Source organism: Spinacia oleracea, chromosome 4, assembly GCF_020520425.1.
Source record: "Spinacia oleracea cultivar Varoflay chromosome 4, BTI_SOV_V1, whole genome shotgun sequence".
NCBI lineage: Eukaryota > Viridiplantae > Streptophyta > Magnoliopsida > Caryophyllales > Amaranthaceae > Spinacia > Spinacia oleracea.
Window position 1 is genome coordinate 139,053,972 of NC_079490.1, and position 22,775 is coordinate 139,076,746.

Genomic DNA, 22,775 nt, shown 5'->3' on the forward strand with positions numbered 1-22,775 from the left:
ACATGCTTGACTCTCTGGTGGTGTCTAGGCTCTTTTGCCTGTGCAATAGCTCCGTTATTGTCACAATACAGGGCTATTGGTCCTTTAATGGAGGGGACTACACCAAGTTCACCTATGAACTTCCTTAGCCATATAGCTTCCTTTGCTGCTTCATGTGCAGCAATGTACTCCGCTTCAGTTGTAGAATCCGCAATGGTGCTTTGCTTAGCACTTTTCCAGCTTACTGCTCCTCCGTTGAGGCAGAAGACAAACCCAGACTGTGATCTGAAATCATCTTTGTCGGTTTGGAAACTTGCGTCCGTATAGCCTTTAACAATTAATTCATCATCTCCACCATAGACCAGGAAGTCATCTTTGTGCCTTTTCAGGTACTTCAGAATGTTCTTGGCAGCAGTCCAATGCGCCTCTCCTGGGTTTGACAGGTATCTGCTCGTAGCACTGAGTGCGTACGCAACATCCGGGCGTGTACATATCATAGCATACATTATTGAACCAATCAATGATGCCTATGGAATCCCATTCATTCGTCTACGCTCATCAAGTGTTTTTGGGCACTGAGTCTTGCTTAGAGTCATTCCATGAGACATGGGTAGGTAGCCTCGCTTGGAGTCCGCCATCTTGAACCTATCAAGCACCTTATTAATATAAGTGCTTTGACTAAGTCCAATCATCCTTTTAGATCTATCTCTGTAAATCTTGATGCCCAATATGTACTGTGTTTCTCCTAGATCCTTCATTGAAAAACATTTCCCAAGCCAAATCTTGACAGAATTCAACATAGGAATGTCATTTCCGATAAGCAATATGTCGTCGACATATAATACTAGGAAAGCAATTTTGCTCCCACTGACCTTCTTGTATACACAAGATTCGTCCGCGTTCTTGATGAAACCAAAGTCCTTGACTGCTTCATCAAAACGTATATTCCAGCTCCTGGATGCCTGCTTCAATCCGTAGATTGACTTCTTTAGCTTGCATACCTTTTTAGCATTCTTTGGATCCTCAAAACCTTCAGGCTGTGTCATAAACACAGTTTCTGTTAAAACGCCGTTTAAGAAAGCAGTTTTGACATCCATCTGCCATATTTCGTAATCGTAATATGCAGCGATTGCTAACATTATCCGAATAGACTTTAGCATTGCAACTGGTGAAAAGGTTTCATCGTAGTCCACACCGTGGACTTGCCTGTAACCTTTTGCAACCAATCTAGCTTTGAAAACTTCAAGTTTCCCATCCTTGTCCTTTTTCAGTTTGAAAACCCATTTGCTTCCAATGGCTTGGTAGTCATCTGGCAAATCGACCAAATCCCATACTTGGTTTTCAGACATGGAGTCCAATTCAGATTGCATGGCTTCTTGCCATTGCTTGGAGCTAGGGCTCGTCATAGCTTGTTTGTAAGTCGCAGGTTCATCACTTCCAAGTAATAGAACGTCATAGCTCTCGTTCGTCAAAATACCTAAGTACCTTTCTGGTTGAGATCTATATCTTTGCGATCTACGCGGGGTAACATTTCTAGATTGACCATGATTCTCACCAGATTCTTCTAAAGATCTCTGAGTTTCATCCTGAATGTCATCTTGAGCATTCTCTAGAGTTTGTTGTTCGACTCGAATTTCTTCGAGGTCTATTTTTCTCCCACTTGTCATTTTGGAAATGTGATCTTTCTCCAAAAAGACACCATCTCGGGCAACAAACACTTTGTTCTCAGATGTATTGTAGAAGTAATACCCCTTTGTTTCCTTTGGATAGCCCACAAGGATACATTTGTCAGATTTTGGATGAAGTTTGTCTGAAATTAATCGTTTGACGTATACTTCACATCCCCAAATCTTAAGAAAAGACACATTTGGAGGCTTTCCAAACCATAATTCGTATGGAGTCTTTTCGACAGCTTTAGACGGAGCTCTATTTATAGTGAGTGCAGCTGTATTTAGTGCATGTCCCCAAAATTCTAATGGAAGTTCGGCCTGACCCATCATTGACCTGACCATGTCTAGCAAGGTTCTGTTCCTCCGTTCCGACACACCGTTCCATTGTGGTGTTCCAGGAGGAGTCAATTCTGATAGAATTCCACATTCTTTCAGATGGTCATCAAATTCATAGCTCAGATATTCACCGCCTCTATCAGACCGCAGTGCTTTAATCTTCTTGCCTAATTGATTCTCTACTTCACTCTGAAATTCCTTGAATTTGTCAAAGGATTCAGACTTATGCTTCATTAGGTAGACATAACCATACCTACTGAAGTCATCAGTGAAAGTGATAAAGTAGCTGAAACCACCTCTAGTATTTGTACTCATTGGTCCACATACATCTGTATGGATTAAACCCAATAGTTCATTTGCTCTTTCTCCAACTTTAGAGAAAGGTTGCTTTGTCATTTTGCCAAGTAAACATGATTCGCATTTACCATAATCCTCTAAGTCAAATGGTTCTAGAATTCCTTCCTTTTGAAGTCTTTCTAAGCGTTTCAAGTTTATATGGCCTAATCGACAATACCACAGATAGGTGAGATCTGAATCATCCTTTTTGGCCTTTTTGGTATTTATGTTATAAACTTGTTTGTCGTGATCTAATAAATAAAGTCCATTGACTAATCTAGCAGATCCATAAAACATCTCTTTAAAATAAAACGAACAACTATTGTCTTTTATTAAAAAGGAAAATCCCTTAGCATCTAAGCAAGAAACTGAAATGATGTTTTTAGTAAGACTTGGAACATGGAAACAATCTTCCAGTTCCAAAACTAGCCCGGAGGGCAACGACAAATAGTAAGTTCCTACAGCTAATGCAGCAATCCGTGCTCCATTTCCCACTCGTAGGTCAACTTCACCCTTGCTTAACTTTCTACTTCTTCTTAGTCCCTGTGGATTGGAACATAAGTGTGAGCCACAACCTGTATCTAATACCCAAGAAGTTGAATTAGCAAGTATACAGTCTATAACGAAAATACCTGAAGATGGAACGACTGTTCCGTTCTTCTGATCTTCCTTTAGCTTTGGACATTCTCTTTTGTAATGGCCTATTCCATCACAATAAAGACAGCTTGATGTGGACTTGTCCTGCTTTGATTTAGCATTGCCCTTGGACTTTCCACCTTTCTTGAACGGTCTCCTTCTAGCCTTGAGTAAATCTTTGGCTTCACAGTCCAGTATTATTTCAGCCTTTCTGATAAGGTGAACAAATTCTGCAACTGTTTCTTCTCTTGGTTCACTTAGGTATAGTTGCTTGAAGCGACCAAACCCACTGTGTAGTGAATTGAGCAAGATAGAGACTGCCATCCTTTCGCTTATTGGTGTTCCTAGTAGACTTAGGCGATCAAATTATGAACACATAAGATCCACATGGAACCTCAGTGGGACGCCTACCCTCTGTTTAGTGCGAAGGAGCTGAACATGTGTTTCTTGGACCTCCATCCTATAACACCTGTTGGGAGAACCAACCTTTAGACCAGACGTTGATTCAATCAACTCATGGACGTTCAGGTCCCTGTCCTCCGTACTTCCACGACAGATATCCCTCAGATTCTTGATGAGCGTAAAAGGTTCATAAGCTACAAACCTTTTAGCCCAATCATCAGGGATATTGTTCAGCATGAGACTCATAACCTTTTTGAGATCCGCATCCCAGGCGTAAAATCTCTCAGGGGTCATGTCTCTGGCATAGTAGCTTGGCATGGGATGTGACAATACATACTCAAGTCCATTGAGTTTGACTATTTCAACTAGCTTAGCTTCCCATTCAAGAAAATTTGCCAGGTTCAGCTTGACCATAAGCTCAGAACCCATGATGATGTTTTGATTGTTGTTTGCCATATTAAAACTACAATTGAAAAGAATAAACAAATAAATAACCATTCACAGTTTCTCTTAATAAACTTAAATTCTAGCATACATGCATAATTCAATGTTTATTAAGAATTTTATTCAAGTTATGTGTTCCGGCAGGTGTGAATAAAATGATTCCAAGATCCTAAAATCATTGAAGAACTAAGCACAGTTTGTCGACTTAATCCTAGAACATCTTAGGTAAGCAAAAGCCTTTTGCTAATAGTCTAGAAACTATTCTTGGTTGATAGGTACGTCTAAGAACTTATTAGGTAAACCTATCGATTTTGCCACGACATAAAAGGACTCCTTACTTATATCGTTGAGTTTCACCAAAACTAACATGTACTCACAATTATTTGTGTACCTTGCCCCTTTAGGACCAATAAGTAACACCTCGCTGAGCGAAAACTATTACTAGATTGATGTAAAGGATATCCAAGCAAGTGTATATTTTGGCATGGCACCTTTTAACTCAATTTTTAAGTTTGGAACTTAAGGCTCTTACTATGTTGGTTAGATTTTAAGTGAACTAAAATCCTTAATCATGCAACATAATCAAGCCACAATCTTACGCATAATTAAGACATATTTAAAGCAATAAATAACTTAAAGCATGCATAAGATAAATGTGATCTAGTATGGCCCGACTTCATCTTGAAGCTTTGACTTCAAAGTCCGTCTTGAAAATCTCCGTGGGAGGCACCATTTTCTTCAAATAGGATAAGCTATAACTAATTACAACTATTTGATGGTACGCAGACCATATTTGAATTGAAAAATAACTTTGGTACTTTAGACCAATTACATTCAAATTAATGGTACGCAGACCATATTTTCTATCCTATTTGGGCCATACTAGTCACTTCATAACCTGCAAAACAGTACATGTACAATATATACCATTCACCCATTCATTATCATGAATGGCCCACATAGCTGGTTAGTAAAACACATTATGCATCACGTAAACATTTGCAGCAATTAATCAAGGGCACCAATAATCTACCAATTATTCAGTCCTTATTAATTCTAATCAAGTTGTTTTAACCTTAAGGATTCGTAGACCTAATCAAGAGTTTTATGACTAAAAGGGCTCCCACTTAAACCAATAAATTCATATGCTTTACTAATTTTAAACATAAAAATGTATTTCAAGTCTAACCGGAAACATACAAATTTAATTAAAATTTAAAGCTCATATAAATTTATAATTGAATCCAAAAAGTTCAATTTAATTTCAGTCGTATTTAAATTAATTCATGATTTTAATTTTAGTAAAATAATTAGAATAAATAAAATTTATTATAATTACAATATTCAAAATTAAAATCCAAGAAAATAATTTAAATTATTAATTTTAAAATTAATTAAAATTACGTAAACTGAAAAATTTCAAATTAAACATTCAAAACGATCTAATCGCAACGCAAACACCCTACGTATCGCACGCCCATGGGCCGCACGCACACAGCCATCGCTGGCCATGTGCGCGCAGCCCATGCGCTCGTCGCATAGCTGCTGCATCTTCCATCGCAAGCCATCGCACGCTATGGTGCTCGCTGCGCGCGCGTCAGCGCTCAACGCACGCGAGCCATCGCTCGCTGTGCGCGCTCGCCAGCGCTCGCTGCGCGCGAGCCATCGCTCGCTGTGCGCGCGAGCCATCGCTCGCTGTGCGCGAGCCATCGCTCGCTGTGCGCGCGAGCCATCGCTCGCTGTGCGCGCGAGCAATTGCGCGCGATCAATCGCTGGGCGCAGCGCTCGTGGCACGCGAGCTTGCGCTCGCTGCGCGCGAGGCTGCGCGCGCTTGTGCGAGGCAGTGCGCGTCGTGGCGCAGCTCGCTTGCTGCCCACACGCGACCGCCTTGGCTTGCCTTTCGCCCATGCCCATTTGTTCATAGCTCGTGGCCCACGACACAAGGCAGGGCTGCTGCCCTGTGCTCGTGCACCATGCCCTTGCTCATTGCATTCGTGCCGCACGGGCGACGAGCTCCCTTGCTCGTCGTCGCATGCCCGCACTATACAACACCCCTTAAGGGTAACACGAAGCGTCCATTGCTTTGTGCGTGCAAGTTATATGAACGAATCGCATAAAAATTAAAATTTATATTTAAAATTAATGACAAATTAATAAATAATATTAATTTCATAATTTTAGGGCGAAAAAATCGAAAATTTATTATCCAATTGATTTCCGATTATTATGGATTCAAGTCTAGGTCATAAAAAATTTAAAATTTATCATAAATTTACAATTTTTATGGTGGTTTTTAATCATAGGTTTCTAATTAAATTATAATTAATTATGAAAATCAAATTAATTCTAAATTATTCTAATTTTCAACAAATTAATCATAATTACAAATTAGATTGCATAATTAACAAGGCTAGGCATTCAAACTTGTTAAACATATACATTAGGTCAATCAAAAATTCAAGATTTATTAACAAGAATCGCAAATATTTAATTTAACATCTTAAATTTACGAAATTTTGCATTCGAAAAACTAAAACCTTCGAAAAGTCATAGTTAGGCTTCGAATTTGAGAATTCTGGGTTCGGCAGAAAAAACTATTTTTGTCAAAATTTTAGAATGCCTTTTACATGCGGAATTGACACAAAAATCACTCGATTTGGATGAGTAACGAAGAAACTGCCGAAAAACTGCGTACGTATAATTAAATAAACGCAATTTGCAATTAATTAACAATTACGAAAATTAATCACCCCTTTTAATTCTTGCAAATTTGTAATATTTAACCATGTTCATGCAATTTAGATTATGAAAATAATAAGGGGCTCGTGATACCACTGTTAGGTTATGATACATATGACAATTCATAAATCATGCGGAAACAACCATTTAGCCAGGAATACATATTATTTACACATAATCATATAGCATAATTTAGATGCATACTCTTTGTTGCGTGCCTTCCCTAGCTGCGCCCGAACCGAACAAGAACAAGTCTTTAGGACTCCAAGTGTCGTCCCTCCGTAGATAGTCCACAGCACGTCCGGATCCGCCTTAAGATTGACCAACTAGAATCGCCCTTAAGGTACTAGAATTTTCGGCACTCTTAGGTAAGAAATATGACTGAATTTTTCTCTCAAAACTCACTTTGAATACTTGAATTAATCTCTGAAAATATGTGACCCTAGGCACGTATTTATAGAGTTATGGAAAGGGAATTGGAATCCTAGTAGGATACGAATTAATTAAACTTAGAATCCTATACGAACTCTAATTAATTAATTTATCCTTTTAGGAATAGGAATTTAATCATATACCAAATCCTAATAGATTTAGGAATCGTGCATGAACACAAACACACACACACACACGCGGCAGCCACGAGGGCCGCCCATGCGCGTGCGTGCGAGCAGCAGCCCACGCCACGAGGCCATGGCCTTGGCGCGCGCTGGGCCTGCCTTGCGGTGGGCCTGGGCGCTGCCTTGGCTGGGCGCGCGTTTGGCTTGCTGGGCGATGGCCCGACTTCGTGCTGGGCCTTCGTCCGATGCTAATTCGTACGATACGCTTCCGATTAAATTCCCGGTTCCGGAATTCATTTCCGATACGAACAATATTTAATATTTCCGATTCCGGAATCAATTTCCGTTTCGAACAAATATTTAATATTTCCGTTTCCGGAATTTTTTTCCGATTCCGATAATATTTCCGATTCTGACAATATTTCCGTTTCCGGCAATATTTCCGATTCTGGCAATATTTCCATTTCCGATAATATTTTCCGATACGTACCATGTTTCCGTTTCCGGCAACATCTACGACTTGGATAATATTTATATTTCCGATACGATCCATATTTCCGTTTCCGGCAATATCATCGTTTCAGGAGTATTCATTTCTTGCCTGTGACGATCTCAGCTCCCACTGAAACCAAGATCCGTCGATTCCGAATATCCATAGATGGAGTATCTAATGCCATTAAATACTTGATCCGTTTACGTACTATTTGTGTGACCCTACGGGTTCAGTCAAGAGTAAGCTGTGGATTAATATCATTAATTCCACTTGAACTGAAGCGGCCTCTAGCTAGGCATTCAGCTCACTTGATCTCACTGAATTATTAACTTGTTAATTAATAATGAACCGCATTTATTAGACTTAACATAGAATGCATACTTGGACCAAGGGCATTATTTCCTTCAGTTACCCCCCGACCAAAAAGATTATCACATCCATTTTGCAATATATGGAAAACTTGCAATGCATACAATTTAGACAAATCTCATGTCTCAACGATGAAAAATTATACTCGCGCTTTTAGGATCTTTACGCAGTGGAATTTGTATATATGTCTTGATTTGTTGAATTACAACAATGCTCCTCTGAATCCTACACGTACCATCCGTTAGCGTGGACACCTCCTGTTTCGGGTGTTTTCAAAATTACTTTTGATGGGTCGGTTCGTAGTAACTTTGGAGCAACAAGGGTTGCTATTAGTGATCACCTAGGTAATAATGTTATTAGTCAAAGCTACAATCTTGGAACTTTATCTCCTCTTCTTGCTGAAGCTATTGCTAAACCAATGGTCTTCTTTAAGCAATCGAAAACAATGTACATCATGTTTTATTGAAGGTAACAACTTATTGATTATTAACATTTTACAGGGTCAAGCTTGGTGACGGTGGAAGATTCAAGTGTTGATGAGTGATGTCAAGCAACTTTTAGATTATTTTGATACTTCTTCCTCTCGTCACATTTTTTGAGAAATCAATCGTGCAACAAACTACACTATCGTTTCAGGTCATCACATCCAAACCCATCAAAATATTGATCCCTATCTAGATAGTAAATTTTCTTATGTTATTAAATAAGTGTTTGAGCGTAGTTTTGAAATAAGATTCTCAAACTTTTGTTATATCTTTCTCTGAAAAAACTAAAAATAAAAATCAAGAATTGAATTCCTACCGTCTAAAAAATGAAGATAGAAGTAATATCCAAAATTTCAGGGTATGTGTAGGATATAAATTTGCCTAAATCAATTATCCAAAATACTCTCCACTCCATAAAATAGAAAATAATTGAGATCCCTCAAATAATGCCCCATCAACCAAAGTTAATCAAACAACCCCTTCTTCAATCTTTCCAACTCCATCCATCCACCGCAAAAGGGCAAATCCGTAATCTCACACAACCCGCATATAACACCCTTTTAAACTTTCTCCATTTCTCAACCTCTTTTCCCCCAAAACACACTCCCTCTCTCATTTTCTCTCTCCTCCCAAATAAACTCAAATCAAAACCTCCAAAATCACCCAAAAAATGGCATCAAAACTCCAAAAACTCACCATCCTAACACTAATGATCCTCTGTTCCACACTTTCTCTCTCCTCATCCACCATGACAGTCCACGACCTCCTAAAGAAGAAAGGTTTACCGGCCGGTTTACTCCCTAAAGAAGTAAAATCCTACGAATTCAACGACCGAACCGGTTTACTAGAGGTCTTCATCGACGGTCCATGCTTAACAAAGTTCGAGAACCGGGTTCTCTTCGAAAGTGTCGTTAAGGCTAATCTCACATACGGTGAACTAATGGGTGTTGAAGGTTTGTCACAGGAGGAGCTCTTCATTTGGTTGCCTGTTAAAGAAATCACAGTTTTTGATCCTAAATCTGGGATCATTTTGTTTGATATTGGTATGGCTCAGAAACAGCTTTCTTTGTCACTTTTTGAAGATCCCCCTAGTTGCAGACCTCAACAAGGTATGGATTAATTAATTATGGTGGCTTAATTTTTCTGAGTTCGATTTTTTCCCTCAATTGTTGATTTTTGGGGTTTAATTTAGAAATATTTTGGCAAATATTATCTGGGTGTTTCAAAATTAAGGGGTAATTGATTTTGGTTTAGCTCGAATTTATTAAACTACGTAGTAGTTGTTTAATTGATTTAGATTTAGCTTGAATTTGTAAAATTAGGTTTCTAATTGATCTGGGTTTATCTAATTATTCAAGTTAATGTGCAATTGATTTGGGTTTAGCTCGAATTTGTCAAATTAGGTTTATAATTTGATTATTAATTTAGGTACAAAACATTATTGAGTGCTTTTTTAATTGATTGAGTGTGATTTAGTTTAAGTTTAACTTTACGCTTAATCCAATATTATAATTTTGGTTAAATTAGTAGAGTTTTTATTAATGTTGTTTGAATAAATTGCAGGGTTGATAAACTATAGTGGAAGGAAAGACAAAGGATTTGCAGCTGAAAAATGAAGATAAAAAGATTTGATGAAACAAATGTGATGAAAATCTTCCCCTTATTTTCACACTGTGTGGTTTGATTGATGATGATATTAATTTGTGGTTATGATGATCTAAATGAGTGTGTGAATTTGGGGGGTTTGTTAGATAACTTGTATAGATCCGAAATTTTGGTATCCAATTTTGAATGTTTCAGATTCCTAGATTTTTTGTTCCATTTTTTCACACTGTCTTTTTAGTTACGTTTGTTTTTTTGGGGCAGGTACAAGTACGAGTCTCGAGTCGAAACTCCTATCTCAATATCCGACTAATTTTGACCATTAGTTAAAATTTTCACATGAATGTTTTATACAGAGTATTTTTTAAAGATCAAAGTCGTACTTGTTATGGAGGTAGAGCAAATCCGATGAATTAATGGTTGTATTAAGAGTTAGAATTAAGTGTTTAAGCTAACCGCTTCAAAGACATTCACTTTGAATGGAAGAAAAGGGAATTAAAGGAGATAAAGAGGAATCCTTAATTGGCAATCAATCAACATCGATTCATGAATGTAACAACTAATAGGATTCATATTGTCTGAATGTTTTAGATTCCTTCTCAGCTTAATAAATTATTCTTGAGTACTTGGATTATGAAAAGGGATGAGTAATTGAAGCATAATAATGACATTCATATTCCGAAGCAAGTGTTTAGTATTCTTGTTGATTGTTCCAACATTTTGTTTCAATTTTAATATTCCCTATGGTACAAATAAATCACTCTCTTGTAAAACAAATTTAAAATTTAACCTTTAATGAGGAAAAGGCTAGGGATACACTTGGTGTGCAAAGGTATCTTGCACACCACCAATTAAATGATGCCAACTCACAAATTCCACTAAAAAAAGAGAGGGAAAAAATTTCAGAAAGGAAGATTATGGGCGGCAAAATATTTTAGCCATTTGCGCCATTCGCATATGTTAGGCGGGATGAAATTGCGCCATACTATCCACTTTCATTTTCCGGCCAAACATTTACTGATCTTTTTTCCATTCTTCACCTCTTATTTTCATTCATTCTTCACCGCCAAACATTTCATTTCTTCACCTCTTATTTTCATTCTTTCTTTTTTCTGGTTTCCATTTCTAAAGTAATTGAACATTCATATTTTTCAGTTCGTGATATTGGTTACATGTTGTACTTGATATTTTTTTGTTGTTTCCTTTCTGATTGAGCATTCATATTTATCAGTTCGTGATATTGGTTACATGTTGTTCAGTTCGGGATCATTTCAACTATTGAGCATTCATATTTTATTTACATAAACCTCCCTTTGTGATGCATATAAGGTGTTTGATAAAATGCGTAATTGAATTAATAAATTTAATCTACCTTTTCTAAATTAGTTTCAGTTGCAAAAGTTAGTTATATTGATGGTTGGAAGAAGGTGTAGAAGAAAACTAGCTATACTGATGGTTTGTGCTTGAACGGAAGCCAAAGTTGGACCCTTTAGCGAAGGTTGATGAAGATGGCAATGGCTTTTCAGAACTGACAATGGTCGTTTATTGCAATATGCAATCTGATTATGTATTGTTTATTATGATTCCGTAAATACTAAAAAGAAACCATAAACAATAATAACATAAAACAACAGTTGCCCAAAGAAAAAAAAATCCACGTATAAAGGATCGAACGCAGGTCTAGAGGCAGTGTACAGATGATTATATAAATTTCGTTGTAACCAGTTTGGCAAGGGATATCAGCACATCCATTTGTGCTAGAAAATATATAATATTTTTGAGATTTTGATAATATAGATAAGGTTTTATATGCAGCGAATGTTTAGATTTCATAATAACTGAAATAATCCCACAATATTAAAATATATATAAAATTTATTTTTCACTAAAAAAACATATGGAGTACTTCCTAGTAAAAATATAATAAAAAAAAAACTTTTTCTGCCAATAACCCTTTATTGAATTAGGATCGAATACTGTATTATTATCTACGATTAAAAATGATGATTTAACCTTTAAAGAAATTTTATTCGGAATTCTCAAACTCCGTAAAATTATATTAAAAACTTTCCTTTGGAAAGACATATTTGTTGATACCCTCTTGCTAAAAGGTTCACTACTACACTGCTATAACATCTACTCGATCTAACTGCGAGAACCTGTGCTTGATTCTTGACTAGAGCAAAAAATAACCAAATTTTTAATTGTCAAAAACCAATATATGGGATCATTTTAGTCAATAAAACATCAAACTTAATATTGAATGTTTTTTTCACCTTTAACTATGATTTTTTGGTAAATGGTTATCTTTATGGGGACTATTTGATAATTAATTTACCTCATTATCAAAAAAGAGTTTGTTGTTAAAAATATAATTTATTTTTCCTTAATTATATATATACTACATATTTTTATGATTACACAAAGGCTTACAATAAAACTTAACGATCCCAACAAATGTTTACCAATCTCCAAATGAAATTTTTATTACCGTATATCTAAACCTGTAAAATAGTACGGTATCCAAAAATAATAACTCCGTACGTTGTAAATGAATTATTTAGATCAAACTTCGAACAATTAGCCTTTAATTACTAAGTTTGGCTAAAATTATTTACCATGAAAATTAAGTTTCTACGACACTATTAGTGAGCTCTTGCGACGCTTTTAGTGTACTCCAAAAGGTACGGTAGTGGAAAACGTCAATTAGATATATGGCGGCGCTTAAAAGCGTAATAAGTCTGTAGCGATGCTAATCTTAAGTTTTACCTACGCAAAAGAATAGCGTCGTAATAGGGGGTAGCGGCACAGGCAAAGAGAGCGTTTTGAAAGCGTCGGTAAAAGCACTTGCGGCGATTTTATGCGTCGTAATTGACATTTATAAAGCGTCACTAGAAGCATTTTCCGTACTTGTGAGCTAGATTTAAATAACTAACTAAGTTTGACTACGTTTACACGAGATCATTTAACTTTTGAAGAAATTAAATTTAAATAAAACCAAACTCAAGTAAAACAGATACGTAATTTCTAACATTTTCATAAACATCTAAGTTGTTTGTTTCTTGTTAAAACGCAAAATGACGACCCACCACCAAAATTGGAAAACACAATGTGTTATAACTTTATCTATGATGAAAAGGATCATTTCACCTTTAAAAAAATCACATTCAGAATTTTCAACCTCGGTAAAATTAGACAAAAATATGTTTGTTTACAATGACTTACGTGCTGATACCCCTTGCTACAATTGTCACTACTCTACTGATATAACATATACTCTAACTGTGTGCCAGTGTTCGGTTCTTGTCAAGAGCAAATAAAACAAATTTTTAATTGTGACAAACCATTTTTATGGGATCATTTTGGTCATGAAAAGATCAAATTGTTGATGTTTTTCTTCACCATTAACTATGATTTTTTAAGTTTAAAGATAAGAGTATCAGTACATGCATTTTCTTTCGTTATCCATCGACGAATCATATGAGTACATGCATTTTTTTTCAAGACATAACAAAAAGTTTTCTGATGAAGCTACACATGATAATTAAACTCAAAGTCTAAACTTCATTGTTTACAACAAATATATTTTTTTGAAAACCATTATATTATTCATAATATCTAAAGCTTAAACTACATCTAAGAGTTTCTGATATGCAAAAGATTGTTCGTTTCACGCATCTGTCATTACAGTCCACATCATATATTGTCGAAATAGCATATCGTTACGGCTATATAACTGGATGAAAAGATAAACAAAATTGGATAAAATTTATGAATAAACTCACAAATGATCCCATAAAAAGATTCAATACATAAAGAAAGGAAGTATTGTTTATTATGATTCCGTAAATACTAAAAAGAAACCATAAAAACAATGATAACATAAAACAACAATTGCCCAAAGGAAAAAAAAAGATCCACATATAAAGGATCGAACGCAGGTCTAGGGGCAGTGTGAAGATGATCATATAAACTTCGTTTTAACCAGTTTGGCAAGGGGTATCAGCACATCCATTTGTGCTAGAAAATATATAATATATTTGAGATTTTGAGAATATAGATAAGGTTTTATAAGTAGCGAATGTTTAGATTTCATAATACATATAATGATCCCACGTATTAAAATACGTACTTATAAAATTTAATTTTCATTTAAAAAACACACGGAGTACTTACTAGTAAAAATATAATAAAAAAGCTTTTTTTTGCCAATAACCCCTTATTGAATTAGGACCGAATATTGTATTATAATCTACGATTAAAAAGGATGATTTCACCTTTAAAGAAATCTTATTCGGAATTCTCAAACTCCGTAAAATTATATTAAAAAGTTTCGTTTGAAATGACATAAGTGCTGATCCCTCTTGCTAAGGGGGTCACTACTACACTGCTATAACATCTACTCGATCTAACTGCGAGAACCCGTGCTTGATTCTTGACTAGAGAAAAAATAACCAAAAATTTAAATGTGACAAACCAAATTATGAGATCATTTTAGTAAATAAAACATCAAACTTAATATTGAATATTTTTTTCACCTTTAACTATGATTTTTTGGTAAATCGTTATCTTTATGGGGACTATCTCATAATTAATTTACCTCACTATCAAAAAAGAGTTGGTTGTTAAAAATATAATTTATTTTTAAAAAATTATATACTACATATTTTTTTGATTACACAAAGGCTTACAATAAAACTTAACTAGTCTTATATGCACGCGATGCGTGCGAGATAATATTAGAATTTTAACAAAATGCTGAAAATGTAGATAAACTGCATAAACTTTTACGAAATCCAAACTTTAACTGACAACAGAGCAAGATCCCTAATTAAAAAAAAAATCATTAAGCCAAGAATATTACTAATTCATTACAAAAAGGTCAAAATTACTTGCGTACTTCTTACTTTAATTACTTGTCATATCCAATACATCAACATAAAACCACATTCAATATTTGCAACCCAAAAAAAAAAAAAAAATCAAAACTTGGAGGTGACTGGAGTTGTGTGGTTGTGAGCCTTGGGGTAGAATAGCCAGGCCTTCCCTCGTTGGAGTTGTTCTAAAATCAAGACAAATTCTTGTTTGGTGATTGACCTATGAGGCTGTGAGCCTTGGGGTAGAATAGCCAGACCTTCCCTCATGTTTGGCAGCACTGATTAATGGTTATGGAGATGTTGCTGCAAACTAAACTACCCCTTTTCTGCACATATAGATTCTTCATGCACAAATGAAATAATAAAATATATTTGTTCTCAGACACAGCAATTCATTTCCGATAGACATTATCCCTCAAATATGAACGAAACATTTCAGCCTAAAAGGAAGTTATTACAGACCTGTTTTGGTTTTCCAGAACTGCTACTTTTGGTTAGTTTGAGAACCTGTAAACTGATAAGTAAAGAAAGTATAAGAGTAACAAATTAAGAAAATTTAGTCATCCCAATTAATCACATGCTTAGTTTTCTGGTGAGCACAACCAACTCATTTACTATTTCAGAGAGGACTGAAGATGAGCACAACCAGCTCATCTACTATTTCAGAGAGGACTATCAGCTCTCTGGTACGGAGAGGATACAACTAATACCTAGGTAATAACCCTTTTACAGCAAACTAAAATTTCATATTAATTAAAATGAACAAACCCAGAAAAATTAAAGCAATACCCAAAAAAGAATTAATGGTGAAATAGTATGATCGCCGGCGCCGAAGAATCAAATATACAGGTTATGCACCGGTATAATTATAATCTACACAAAGTGGAAATTAAATCAGCTTCAATATAAGACTATCATTCCCAACTATCATTCACGGCTAACAAACTAATTTTGTGCTAACTATCTTTCAATCACTATATATATATCTTTCAAAATTTGTGGAAATTAAATCAGCTTCAATATAAGACTATCATTCCCAACTATCATTCACAGTTAACAAACTAATTTTATGCTAACAAATTTGTGCTAACTAACAAATTTGTGTTAACAAAGTAAATCATGTAATTATTTCAAAAACTTTGTGCTAGCAAATTTGTACTCTGTAACTACTAAAATCAGGGCGAATATTAGTTTAGGAATTAATAACAAAAAATATGTGTTGATTGCTTGTTAGCAGAGTGTTTTGGATTCTAAAGTTACTTATGTCGTTTTTGTTCGACTAATTGTAGATATGTAGTTTAAGAAAATCTTAATAACCGCTTGGTGGTTTTATAAGGAAAGCGCAGAAAGATTTTTAAATTTGAACTGGTCAACATCCTACTATGTATAACTTTTAAAAAAATATTGCATGAACTAATGAATTTGAAATGACGATTCAAACTACTATGTCATTTGAAATTACTATAACCTTCACTCCTTTTATAATTTCTCAAAGATCCAACTTCCGAAATTTATAACAATGTTATCCATCTCTCCTCCACAATCCCTCTCATATACCCTTCACTTTTTTCATCGAGACTGCTACTGGTAGTCACAAACTCTAGAGGTGGCAACATGTGAGGAAAACTTGAGCCAGTCGTGACTTATATTGAAACAATAGATTATAAAATATAAGACTATCATTCAATAGTTGATTGCTACGGAGTTTGAGGACAAAAACACATTGCAAAGTGATTTTAATTACTAAAGAACTTGAAGTTTCTAAGATCTTTCAAGTTTGAATTCATGGAGTAAACAGAAAAAGGTTAAAAACGGACTTACCGGTATACCAAAGTCCCAAGATTTAGCAGCAAAATGGTAAAAAACGGACTTACCGGCATACAATAAACTATTCGGTACTCCAGTTTAGCATCAGACATCAACCTACTGCATCTAACCTAAAACATTTGAAGGACGTACATATTTGAAGAGTCGAGTAACTAATTCCTGGTGTTTTGGTAATAGAACATCTGAAGTTATGAACATGTTTGAATGATGAAGTGTAACTCTTGGGTGGCCAATAGGAATAGGACAAACTACCATGCAAATAGTATACCCCATCAGTCCATTGGAAGTGTTTAGGAAACTACAATATCCCTAGGAATTCATCACAACTGTCCACCTTAACAGTACATTTATACCATGACAAAACAAAAGTTCCTGAAGAATTTAACAATGAGGTTTTTGAAATGGGAGCACTTGTGCAGAATCTCAATTGAAGTAAATAGAAAATGCTTCATTCAATTTTAATTATATAAGTATTTTCTCCACAAACCATTTTTTAGGCCTCACTTTAAGAGAGTTTATGTAATCAACCAAAAAGAGAATCTAAATAGTCAACTACCCACCAGTTTGTGTTCTTCTCTAGATATCCCCTATAGCCACTGAATTCCTCAAAATCAATAACCCTGACATCCTTTCCGCAAACCATGCCCCAGCATACAACAATCAAGAATACTACACCCAATATGGGGCTACACAAACAGCAACAGCCATTTCAATTACTACAAATCGGGCAATATTCCTTTTTCAATGCCGTATACTACCATAACAGCTTGATGATCAGACAACAGTACCAAATTGATGTTTGTTAATTCTCACAATGGCAATACCAACATCAAAGAAATTACAACAACTTTTAACACTATATAAAAGAAAATAAAACTTAGGGCTAATTATAATGGAGGAGAAAGAAAGAGTACCGGATTAGAAGAGGAAACAGCGGTAGAAGAGAAGAGATCGCGACACAGAAGGCAGGTGAGAAACTCGGCAACCGTGCCACTGGTTGTCGGAATGGAACTGGATGGCGACAGATAGGCGGAAGAAGAACCGTCCGACATGGAAGCTCCCGATCCGATTCATCAGTTTTCATTGCAAAAAATCAACAAATTCCACAAACATTAAGCACAGAATCAGAAAAGTTTGACATAAAATTAACTACCAAAGCCTAGTTGAAATTAGGCAAGTTCAGAAACATTAACCGTTGATTCAAGCCGAGCAAAAGCGAAAAGAAATTGAACGAAGCAATAAAATAGAGAAATTAAAAGAATTACCTGGGATTTAATTGACCCAGGTTTCAATTGGAATTCTTGAACGTTATGGGAGAAAATCCAATAAAAATCGAAACACAAATTGGTCCAGTCTGCAAAGCACCAATAATCAACACTGAAATAAAATTGAAATATGGTATGAAGTTATAAACACCAACAATCAACACTAAAGCCATAGATTGTCATTACAAAACTAAAACTAATTCAATAACAGTCCAATTACAAAACAGTAATTCTAGAACAACCAAATACCCAGTTCAAACATTACCTATGTTTTAAATGAGCTAATGGTGAAAATAATCACAATTTTCCACGAACCCCAAATGCACAATTAAACATCAATTGGTGAACTCCAAAATCAGGAAATTAACACCAAAAAAACTAAATTAACACACCAAAAAAACAAAAAAAAAAAAAGTAAGGAAAAACAAAAAAATTAATTGAGGGGGTAATGATTGAAATTATCAGAAAAGATGAATTCCAAAATCAGAAATTGCAGAATCACCAAATTCGTGGTCTGATTATCTTGCAGATTGTAGAAAGCTTCGATTTTGATAAAAACCCAAATTTGAGGCTTCTGGGTGAAATCGAAAGAAGTTAATACGGATCTGAACCGATGAACAACAAAAACACACAAAAAATAACACAAATAAATTGAAGAAAATTCATTGAAACCGCATGAATACAGCAAAGCAAAAACGAAATGCATAATTACATACAAATATACAATTCAATTCCAATTCCATAGCAAATCGGGAGAAACAATTTGAGCGAGTACCTGAGATTTGAAAGAGAAACCCGTTGAGATGATGAAGTTCAATTCGTCGGGTTGCTCATTCGCCCTTTCTCTGTCATGGAGGGAGGAGAGATCGAAGATGTGAGATTGAGGGAATGGGGGAAAGATTGAGTGAAGGAGATTGAGTGAAGGGAGGAGAGAGAAAGAAGCGGCGGAGGGAGAAAGGGCAGCGAGGGGTTTGAGAGATGCGAAGGGTTTGAGAGACGCGAAGGGTTTGGGAGTTGGAGTGGAGAGGGTATTTTGGTATTTTTCAAGGTGGACACGAAAAGTTAATTTACTTAAAAGCCCTCAGGAGCTGGCTTATATAATAGAGATGATACCAGAAAATGTTTACCAATCTCCAAATGAAATTTTTATTACCGTATGTCTAAACCTATAAAATAGTAACGTTATCCAAAAATATAACTCCGTACGTTGTACATGAACTGTTTAGATCAAACTTCAAAGAGTTAGCCTTTAATTACTAAGTTTGGCTAAGATTACACAAGATTATATAACTTTTGAAGAAATTAAATTTAAATAAAAATAAACTCAAGTAAAATAGATGTGTAACTCCTAACATTTTCAAAAACATCTACTGAATAAGTTGTTTACTTCTTGTTATAATACAAAATTATGACCCACCACCAAGATTAGAAAAAATAGCTAGAACACATGAATGTGTTATAATATTATCTACGATTATAAAGGATCGTTTCATTTTTATATAAATCATATTTAGAATTCTCAAACTCGGTAAAATTAGATTAAAAGATTTATGTTTGCAATGACTTACGTGCTGATACCCCTTGCTACAATGGTCACTACTAAGCTGTTACAACATCTACTCTAACTGCGCAAACCTGTGTTCGATTCTTCTCAAGAGGATAAGTAACCAAATTTTTAATTGCGGATCAAAACCATTTTACTGGATCATTTTAGTCATGAAAAGATCAAAATATTAGATAATTTTTTGGTTATTCGTTTCCTTTATGGGGAATGCACTCATTGCTTTTATGGGGAATTAAAGATAATTAATTGCTGATTGTGTTGGGAACTTAAAACAAATTTGAAATTCAAAATTAAATTTCAAAACACATTTCAAATTTCTGTTTGAAATTTTCAAAAGAGATAGAATCTTTTAAAGTTGAGGTGGCATATTATGAGTGGTGGTGTGCAAGATGCTCTTGCACACCTTGTGTACTTCTATCATCATCCCTTTAATGAAGGCATGTCAAATGGGCAAGTAGAATCAAGCTCAAGTCGGGTCATCAAATGAACTGTATCTTTGTAATATTTAATAGAGTATACTAAGGGTATATTCGTAATTGTACTACTGTACTATATTATTATATATATATGAGTCTAATAGTACAATTACGAGTATACCCTTAGTATCTTCTATTAATATTGATTAATTAGATTTGCGTCGGTTTTTTCAAGTTATATGTTGCTAATTATTTTAGAGTGTCGGGTTTCAGTCTTTTTATGTTTAATATGCCTATTAATGATACGTAGTATATGTGAGCCTTGTGTGGAGCTAAACCCATCTACTATCACTCTTATACACATTCTCACATGAATTTTGCTTTACCTATATAACATCTTTTTTCTTTTTTCTTTTTTCTTTTTTCTTTTTTCTTTTTCATTCTCCACACAATAAGAGGCAAGTGTATAAGAGCATGCAAATAGAAGTTCCCTTTTTAGAAAGTTTTTATATCAATCCACTTTAACGTTGGTGAAATTTCACCATTTTCCCCAAGGAAAGACATTACTATTTATAGTAATAATATACTAGTATAATCTTTAAGCATGTGCAATATAACATCAAATTTGTCGAAAATAAGATTGTTAATTTTTTTTTTTAAAGAAAGATTAAAAACCTTGATGATGATGATGATGATTCATAGGATCCCTTATGAAATTTAATAATTGCAAATTTAGCAAGAAACAATGCATGCTAGAGCGGGAGAGGTAGATGGACAAATGGGCCCAATCAAAGAATTATTTATAGTAATTGAGATGTGGGACCCAAATGACAGCATTTTATGGTGGGACCCAGAGTGGCAAATTGCTGATTAGAGTGGCAAATGGAAGACAGCAAGGTGTACGTAAATTGATTGATGGAAGAGCAAATGCAAGTTTGTTCTCCAGCTATTGGAATTTAGCCATTATATTTTTTGGGGGCTACATATGAACCGGGTTTCAGTTAGCTGCCTCCTACCTCTTGTTTTATTCATGTCTTTCACAAATCTCACTACAAACAAGGACCATGTGAATCCCGGGCCCCTCCTAACCACAACTCACTATTGTCTTTAAACATTATCTAGTTCCTCCGTAATGTAACCCTTCGTTCCCAAAAAACGTGTTCATTTTGGATATGTACACGGTAATTAATAAAATTGAATGGTGTGTAAGAGGTAATGATTGAAATTTTTTATTTTTTTGGAAAAGAAAAAGTAGATAATTGTTTATTGATAAAGTATAAATAAAAGTGGAGGTGGTGATTGAAAAGTGGGAAAAGTATAGAATATGTAAGAAAAGGTAATAATGATGTATAGAAAAGTGGAAAAAGTGGAAAAAGTGTATAGAAAAGTGGAAAAGGTGTATGTTCAAAAACGGAAAGTGGACACATAAAAGGGAACGCCATAAATGGGAACTGGACACGTATTTAGGAACGGAGGGAGTATTATTTTAGGAGTCACATATACTACTTCTAGACGTCTTAAAAAAGGATTACATTTTTATTTTTAGTAACTTTTCTATCCCACCTCCTAATTATTTAATATATCTATTTTTTCTATATGGACCACCACTATAATATATTCAATATCTACTTTGATTAAAATTTTCTTCGTCTTTTTTCTACTCCTTCCGTCCCAAAATTATAGTCCTGTTTTCCAAATCGATGTCCCATAATTATAGTCCAATTTCCTTATTTGAACACAAAAAATTTCTCATGTTACCCTCATTTGGGACTAGCTACAATCTTCTTACGTACGAATCACAAAAAATGGCCAAAGTCGTAGTGTGAATAGTGTAAAAAATAAAATGGTTCGATATTTCTGAAACGGATGAAGTATTATTTTTATAGATATAGTGAACAATGAAAATTTATATAGAGTTTACTATATCTATAAATTTTAACTCACGGTGAATTTATCCATTACACTCAAACTCAAACTTCATACTCTTCCACATCACCTTTTCATTAATGTGTAAAAGAAAAGAGGAAGAGCCTTATATGAGTTTGTTTGAATAATTAAAAAAAAAAAAGTAAATTTAGTGAAAAACTAATGAGTTAGCAAGAGAAGTTAAATTACAAATAATAAGCTTTAAAATAAGAGTCTTTTATAGAGTCTGGAGATTGAAGTTGAGTCTAGGGATAAATTCACCAACTTTTACCTACATTTTCATTATCCAGAGTCATACAACACTTTCCTTATTTTACACGTTATTATGCACATACTCACCTCAGACTCAATTAAACTCCAAAAAAAATTAATTAAGTAGGATAAAATGTGATGATATGACGTGATTTGATTTGATTAGAGAAAAAAGTAGAGTTTTAAGTGAGTCTTGAATTTTGAAACTCACCTCCATATTTGTTGTAGTATTTTACAATATTAAGAGTCTGAATTTTTAAACTCCGTTCTAGACTCTCCTCCAAACTAGGGATAAACTCACTGCAAGGGATCTTTTTGAGTTTTTTTGGAAGTTGGATTGGGCTCGGCGTAGGGTTGTCATAATGGAGCCCTTCTCTTTACCATTATAAACAAACACATAGAGATATAAATACGTAGTTAACTTTTAGAACATAGAAGCAATCTTGTTATTCAATGTTGTACACTCCGTATCAATATTGATACTTTAATCTTACTTTTCCCGTAAATAAGTCATTTTGTCCACACTATCACTAATACAGTTAGTAATGGAGAAAGATCTTTGCGTCAAGAACATTAATAATTAATAATTGAAGTTTATAG

General features: G+C 34.8%; 1 protein-coding gene across 1 annotated transcript; it reads left to right on the top strand.

Annotated features, from left to right (window-relative positions):
* The first annotated feature begins 8,935 nt into the window (after nt 1-8,935).
* Nucleotides 8,936-10,255, top strand: LOC110797955 (uncharacterized protein At5g01610). The gene is made up of 2 exons (XM_022003088.2): nt 8,936-9,555; nt 10,010-10,255. Exons 1-2 carry the CDS (start codon nt 9,117-9,119, stop codon nt 10,060-10,062), a joined length of 492 nt encoding a protein of 163 aa, XP_021858780.1. The 5' UTR covers nt 8,936-9,116; the 3' UTR covers nt 10,063-10,255.
* Nucleotides 10,256-22,775: the final 12,520 nt, after the last annotated feature.

What these genes read in the sequence shown, in the direction of transcription:
- LOC110797955 (XM_022003088.2), top strand. Translation starts at nt 9,117, where the DNA reads ATGGCATCAAAACTCCAAAAACTCACCATCCTAACACTAATGATCCTC. An exon ending in TAGTTGCAGACCTCAACAAG is followed by an intron (nt 9,556 to 10,009) that starts GTATGGATTAAT and finishes AATAAATTGCAG; the next exon opens with GGTTGATAAACTATAGTGGA.